The sequence below is a fragment of the Benincasa hispida genome, chromosome 3, assembly GCF_009727055.1.
Source record: "Benincasa hispida cultivar B227 chromosome 3, ASM972705v1, whole genome shotgun sequence".
In the NCBI taxonomy this organism is placed as follows: Eukaryota; Viridiplantae; Streptophyta; class Magnoliopsida; order Cucurbitales; family Cucurbitaceae; genus Benincasa; species Benincasa hispida.
Genome location: NC_052351.1, coordinates 1,107,290 through 1,114,773, shown reverse-complemented (window position 1 = coordinate 1,114,773; position 7,484 = coordinate 1,107,290). Strand labels below are relative to the sequence as shown.

At 35.8% G+C, this 7,484-nt stretch overlaps 1 protein-coding gene across 1 annotated transcript; it reads right to left on the bottom strand.

The window, feature by feature from the left end:
• Positions 1–2,015: 2,015 nt before the first annotated feature.
• Positions 2,016–7,279, bottom strand: LOC120074333 (two-pore potassium channel 3-like). The gene is made up of 2 exons (XM_039027422.1): positions 6,150–7,279; positions 2,016–2,538 (listed from the first exon to the last, which is right to left on the bottom strand). The coding sequence occupies exons 1-2, from the start codon at positions 7,277–7,279 to the stop codon at positions 2,391–2,393; spliced, it is 1,278 nt and encodes a 425-aa protein (XP_038883350.1). The 3' UTR covers positions 2,016–2,390.
• Between the last annotated feature and the right edge of the window lie 205 nt (positions 7,280–7,484).

Sequence of the window (7,484 nt, the reverse complement as noted above, 5' to 3'; positions counted from 1 at the left end):
ATTGACGATTCGATAACTTAAAGTATTGTACAAATTTTAAAAATCGAAAAGCACATGAATAAATTCATGGATATATGCAACGAGAAACAAGATGGGGATAAAAAAAATACATTCTCCGCCGTACTCGTCCTCATTTAGTTTTTTAGATTTTTTTGTTTTCCTACTCTATTCACCATTTCTGCCTAACATAGAGAATCTCCATTCCGTGTTGTTAGTGGCGAGTCTCTATGAGACCTTACCTTAAAGGTCCGTCGGATCAAATATTTGCTCGTAAACGTGAGGTAACATACTCAAAGGAAAAAAAAAACCTAATTAGAAACATTGAAGCACATCTACTCCACTAAGGAAAATTCAAATGGGCAATTAATTAAAGAATTAAAGCGCAATAATTTAAAGAGAAAGCCAAAAATAAAATAAAATTTCCCTCTCTCTCATTTAGTAATGTCATAATCCCTGTTATTTGAGATGTGAAAAGGTTTTCTGAAAAGGAGATTCTTTAGAAAGTCAAAAAGAACAAAAAAGGCTTAGCATTTACCAATTCAATTAGTTCTGGAAGTTATCACCAAACTAACTTTTAGATTATTAATTGCAGCATTAAAAAAAAAAAAAAAAAACAACTATAGAAAAAGACCCTTTTTTTTGTCAATATAATTCACCAAATCCATTCAAAAATATCAGCTAAGTAATTTCAAAAGACTTCCATTATGATTATGAGTTTACTTGGTCTTCTATTTTTCTCTTCTCTTCTTTTCTTTTCTTTTTTTTTTTTTTCCCCTTTTAATCTCTCATTTTCAGAAGATGCAATAAAAACAAGATTCTCTTTTGATTTTCCTCACCCTCCACTCAAAGGGAACCTCAATTTTGGACTTCAAAAGGGCTTTACGTCATTATTGTTCAATGAAGATTATTATGTGAGGGAAATAGGATTGACTTGGAATGAAGGGTGCAAGTCAAGTCATTTGAGATTGGAATGGCTGCATTTGGATATCTTATATATTTTTTAGTATATGGTTTGTGTTGAAATAAGGAAAGCTATAATGGATTTATTAAGAGTGCAAACATACTAGTTTGTTTCTTTGAAGTTTCTTACTAATAAGATAGTGATTGCTCGGTTATATGAGGGAGATAGTATTTTCTTTTTAGTTCAAGTAGAATTGGGAGATTTGAACCTTTGACCTTTTGATCAAATAATATATGTCTTAATAGTTGAGATATGATCAGATTGGTATAAAAGAAAAAAAAAATGATTTTTTTTTTCAAATTGAATTTCTTCGAATGAGATTTTCAAATATGACTTGGGCTTACTATGTATATGATTGTTAAGTTCTATAATGTGGAAAAAAAAGTCTTTGCCCAAAGGGTATGCCAGAAGCAAAAATGTGGATTTTTTACATTAGGTTGCGGGGGGAAAGATATTGACATGACAGATGATGTAATGTTGAGGGTTGAAGAAAAGTTTGAGTTTGTGATTCAAAATGAAACACATGCTAAGATATATCTTTGAATTATGTTAGTTTTATATAAGACTAAAATTATTGATTAACAAAATGATATATGTGACAAAAGAGTTGTCGGAACAGCTAATGTAATTTAGTCAAGCAAAATCATTATTTAGTTTTACATAAAGAGAGATAAAAACAAAAACATAACCAATCAAAAATTGCCTCATTGCAATTATCATATAATATTTATAAATGAATACACAATTTGAGGCTAACTTAAACCTAACAACAAGTAATCAGCATAAGCTCTCTCTTTTTTTTTTTTTTTTTTTGAGGTTGAACGTTCTAATTCTCATGCTCTACATTTGTTGCACTGTTTTTAAGTACGACCATGGTAGAGATGAGGAATCGAACTCCTAACCTCAAAGGAGGAAGTACATACTAATTATTACTGAATTAAGCAATAAGAAATTTACTTGTTTTTAATCCGAGAAAGAGAAGGAAGGAAAAAAGGCTTGAAATCAGGGAGAGATGAAAGTCACATGAGTCACAAGAAGTGTGTGAAAAGAAAGAGATGGAAAGGATAAATGGCAGCTATGGACATTTATATTCAAGAGCAACATCCCATGCTCACATACAAAGATATAAACCAATAAACAAATTACAGTTCAACAAGTTTAAACAATTATCTTTTAGTTTCAATAGAAGAATACTTCCTATGCTATCAAAACTTTGTACAGAATTATCAGATGAATTGAGCACCAATAAATCTTCTAGGAAATGCAAACTCTCTCTTTCAGGGCTTCCTTTGCACATCCCAGATGTATGCCTTTCATTTATACATCTGCAACTTGGAAGTGAAATTGCTTTCTATTTATGATGGCCCATAACTCGAGTTCTTCTGAGTCCAAATGCCGAGTGAACCTTTGTAGAAATCGTATTTTCATGTCAGTGATGACTTTCCAAGAGATCAGCCAGTGTAATCTTCCCACATTTGCCAGTGTCCAGCCTATCAAAGTTATTAGATATCTGCATGACATCTTTCTCTGATACCTTACCCATCTCCTTCAGTTTGTATATCACATATTCTGACCTACTGCAAAAGAGATGACATAAAATAACCAATGTGAGCTCTCCCAGATTTGATGTTCTGTTTGATGTCAAACTAAATGGGAATACTGTGCATCCATAAAAGAAGCTTGCAAAGCTAGTAAAATGGAAATTATCAAAAGGCAAAGGGAATAAATTATATTACTTGATTGACAACATGATATTTGTACCGAATGAGCTAAATGCCGATGGATATACCAGCCAAACCTGCTTAGCTAGGATATTTCAGTGGGCAGAAGAACATGGGAATTGAACAGGAAAGGACAATTGGGAAGGAAAGCCTAGCATAGATGTTACTGGACAAAGGAACTCAAACTTGAAGTAGAAACCAAACTAGAGATCAAATTACAGATTGAACAAAAGACACGGTTAAACAAGAATCAAGTAGAATTTTGGATGAATCAAGATCACCTTGCAGAGTTTCAATCAGAGTAAAACCGGAAGATAATAAAACGGTTGATGTAAAGGTCCCATGTCTTGTTAACTTCGGTGAAATCATAATGGTAATTCAGATATGAAATAAGATTCCAACAGGTTTAGCAGGAGTGCACAACAAACAACGTCATCACTGGAAACACGTACAGAAGGAACCCATCATCTGAGTTACATCAAACTAAGGTGATAAAACTCTTTTATTGTTGCCAAGCAAATAGATTTGTTGTCAGCAGAGAATTCAAGAATTTCCATTTCTCCACATACCAAACCGAATACGGAATGACCAAAACAAGAACCCCACTCTTAAGCTATTGTTTTCAAGTTTTCCTAACTCTCCCCCTTTAACCCACATCCAAGAATAGACATTTATAATTGGTATCAAATCCCTTGAACTTTTATTCCTTTTGATTATTTCAAACAGAATTGTTTCTTGCTAAAAGAAAAAAGGGGGGACCTACCAGAAGACTAATGGCAAAGAAATATATATCATGATTTTTAGTTGTCTCTTTTCAACTTGTATCAAATGAAGAAATATTTGCTATTCAGAAGCCAGAACCTTTACAGGCAAACAAACTACACTCACAGATTTTGTTCGACCGTGAGACCTTTGTACCTATTCCAAACAGTTAAATGCCGTATTAAGTAGTTTATACTACAAACATTGGTAAAGAGAGGCTTTGGACTGAGTTGATTTCTATTTAGAATAGTTTGAGGAGGAGGCTTTCACGACATCCTAGTCCTAGGCTCTTCTAATTTTTCTTTGATCAATATAACTTCCATTGACTAGACAATAATTGTATACTGCTTTTGGTGGGAAGCAGAACTAATGGAAATACGATATTAATGTTAGATAAATTTATGAAGTTCTAAGCACTTTGAGACATCCAGATTCTCTCAAAATCTGCCAATTTCCTGATCCCTAACTCCACGTATAACCATTCAATTCTAACAAATTTACCAACTAATTACCACGGGACAATTTTCAATATTTCCCTACTGGTATCCCAACACTTTCCTATGCAAAATCTAATAGTCTTTGAATACACTCTCTACAGGTACACGAGTTTGAATTATCAGTCTTTTTTTCATATCATAATCAAACAAGAACAAACAGCAACAGTGCAACACTTCATATTTCAATATTGAAAAGATCAAATCCTTTATTTTTTCCCCTTTTGAGTTAACTTTCCAGAAACTTCCCAAAAGTTGAAGCTGAAACTTCCTTCTTTTGTTTTTACTTCATCCATGATATAACTAACAGAAGTAAAAACTTGTTCCAGCCAAACAAAATTGCAAACAATTGCTCTGGAAACAGGAAAATTGTCAACTAAAGATTATTCTTTTATTTTCTAATACGAAGCTAAACTTTTCAACGATGATATCAAAAGGAAGCAAGGGGGTTCATGGAGTTTACATGAAGACGCTCCAGTTGTTGACTTGGAGTTAATAACAAAAGAATCATCATTGCAAAGAGTATAGGTGATGCACCAAGTGGAAGTCTTAAACTGAGCCAAGTCCGAAGTCTCTTCCCTTTCATAAAAAAATCTTAACTTTCTTCCTTTCTATCTAAAAGATACATATCAATAGCATGCTTTATTGATTGACCATTAGAAACATCAACAAGAGGTGGGAAGATCAATGCTTTATTGATAATCCCTTTTGCTATACCTTTTCTCATCTTTATCATTTGTTTTCCTTCAAATATCAGCTGGTCTCTGATCTTTTGGTTTGGACCGGAAACTCTGTATCTTTTTCTTTTTGTTCCGTCGTCATTTGTCCAATAGGGAAACAGTGGAGGTGGCTTCTCTTCTATCTTTATTGGATGAGTGCACTTTTAAGGTTGCAAGGAGGGATATTTGTGTTTGGAATCAGGTAAATCTTTCTTCGGGTTGTTGTTGGATCTCTCCCATGTTAGGGAATCGGTTTTTGATTTGGTTTGAAGGATTAAGATATCAAAGAAAATCAGGTTCTTCACTTGGCAAGTTTAGCTCGGTCGAGTGAACACTTTAGATGGGCTTGCTAGGAAGATGACTTCGTTAACAGGGCCTTTCTGCTGTATTCTTTGTTGGAAGGCGGAGGAAGACTTGATTCATCTTCTTTGGGACTGTCAGTATGCAAAGGCAATGTGGAGCCACTTTCTGCAAGAGTATGATGTCAGGATTGCTGGCCAAAGGGACATTTGTGCGATGATCGGGAGTTCCTCCTCCATCCGCCTTTTAGAGAGAAAGACCGTTTTTTGTGGTTTGCGGAGTATGTGTAGGGTTATGGGATATTTGGGGGGGGAGGAACAATAAAGTGTTCAATGGTAGGGATAGAGACCCTTGTGAGGTGTGGTCCTTAGTGAGATTTCATGTGTGGCTTTGGGCTTCAGCTTTGAAGCTTTTTTGGTAACATTTTACTTAGTTGGAATCCCTTCTTTTAGAATGGAGTTTTTATGGGCTTTTTTTTGTATGCCCTTGTATTTATATTCTTTCATTTTTTCTCAATGAAAGTTGTTGATTTTATAAAATAATTTTTTTAAAAAAATAATATAAAATAAAAATAAAACCCAACCAGAGGTACCGCCTGGGAAAGGGAGAGGGTTTGAATCTTATAGGTACCGCCTGAGAAAGGGAGAGGAGTTGAATCTTATAGTTTTGAGGAAGAGATCTACTAGTCAACAAGTTGCATAATGGGCTCGAGTCAGGATACCAAAAGGAGAAAGACGAAATGGGGTGGGGATGGGGAGTATGGTTTTGTATATGTCAGTTTGCTGCACTTGGGAGAGACGGAAGACTGTTGATAAATAATATTAAACTCTATCATTAACTATGAAACGTTCTGTATCCTTTTTTTAAAAAAAAAAAAAAGAAAAAAAAAAGAAAAAAAGGTTGGATGCTATAAAAGTAGAAAAGTCCCACAGAATCACTAAGATAGGTTCATATTCATAAGAGAGATACCATGAATGCACATCTAAGACGTAATTTTTTAAACCAATGGCTCGCTCATCAAACACACCAAGATAGGTGGGAAATTTCATAAAACTTATGCAACAAATAATACTCATGCATATTCAAGAAACAATGCAATTGAGACTCGTCAGCAATCAGAATCAGTAACATCCAATCCAATTTTTCAAGCTACTTCTCTAAATGAGTTTTAATGAATAATCTTTATACATACCTCACAAAGCCATTGTTGTCAATATCAGCAGCAAGAAACTCAGAAACAGTCATATCCTGACCAAGTATCCATTTTGCCATCATCCTATGCCGCTTATCTACTCTTGCCTCTGCTAAATAAAGAAATGCCCGAGCAACAGCAAGGGTCGATACAAGCAACCAGATTGACGCAAAAATACGACCAGTCATTGACTTGAATGCCTGATCACCATATCCAACTGTTGTGACAGACATAACTGACAGATAAAATGAATCCAGCCAACCCAGGTTCTCAACAAAATGCATAACACTCATTCCAACTCCTATACAAAGTATCACAACACCCAAGGCCAATGCCACCTTCATTCTAATCCTCATTCTTCCCTTCTTCACATCAATTATATAGGATTTCCCGGATTCACGCTGCAGCCCCCTCTTTACATTCCTTAACAAATAACTCTCCTGCAAATCAAGCATATAACTGACCATTCCAGAGAGCAATATATCAATAAACCCAAATCCCACCAACACAAACAATACTGAGAACAGCTTCGTCGCCGTACTATTGGGGGTAATATCTCCATACCCAATAGTGCACATCGTTACAATACAAAAGTACAATGCATCGACCACAGGATGAGTCTCGTGAGCCGAAAACTTATCACGATTTAACCAATAGATAAACACACCCAATGATAAGTAAACAATTAGAAGAACAACAGCTTGGCGGATAATAGATTGTTTGCCAAATTGTGGCTTGGGTTCCTGCGAATGATTGACATCGTTGATGACCGCCATGGCAGGTGCAGTTTTGGAGCGATGGAGGTTGCTTTTGGGCCATGTGTAATTGGAATCCACAAGCCACGCCTGTTGAGACTGCGATTGTGATTTTAGGTCCAAAGGTGTAGATGGGTCCTGAAGAGAAGATGAAGCAGAGGGTCTGGAAGAGGAAAGAGATAGCGTCAAAGCGTCGAATATAGGAGAAGCGTCTTGTGGGGACGATGAAGGACCAAAGATCAAGCGGTCTTTGAACTCCGTGGGCGTCATAGGCAGAGTAATTTCATCATTTTCAGGGAGTGGACATAATTGAGCAGGTGGAGGAGGCGGTTTCCCTCTTGGGCTTACATATGGAAGAAGAGGCTCTTTCTCCATTGAGATATGGCGATGGTTGACCTCTGAGGACAAGATGCAACCACCAGCCTTGAGTCCAATAGTTTTGCAGAAACAGAAGGCGTCAAAATGATACCGAGGCAGGGGAAGATGAATTTCAAGTCAAATGGAGAAAGCGAGAGCTCAAATGGGAGTTAATTAGGAAGAAGGAAGTTTTTCGTTGGGACCCAGAAACAGAAAGGTTTCA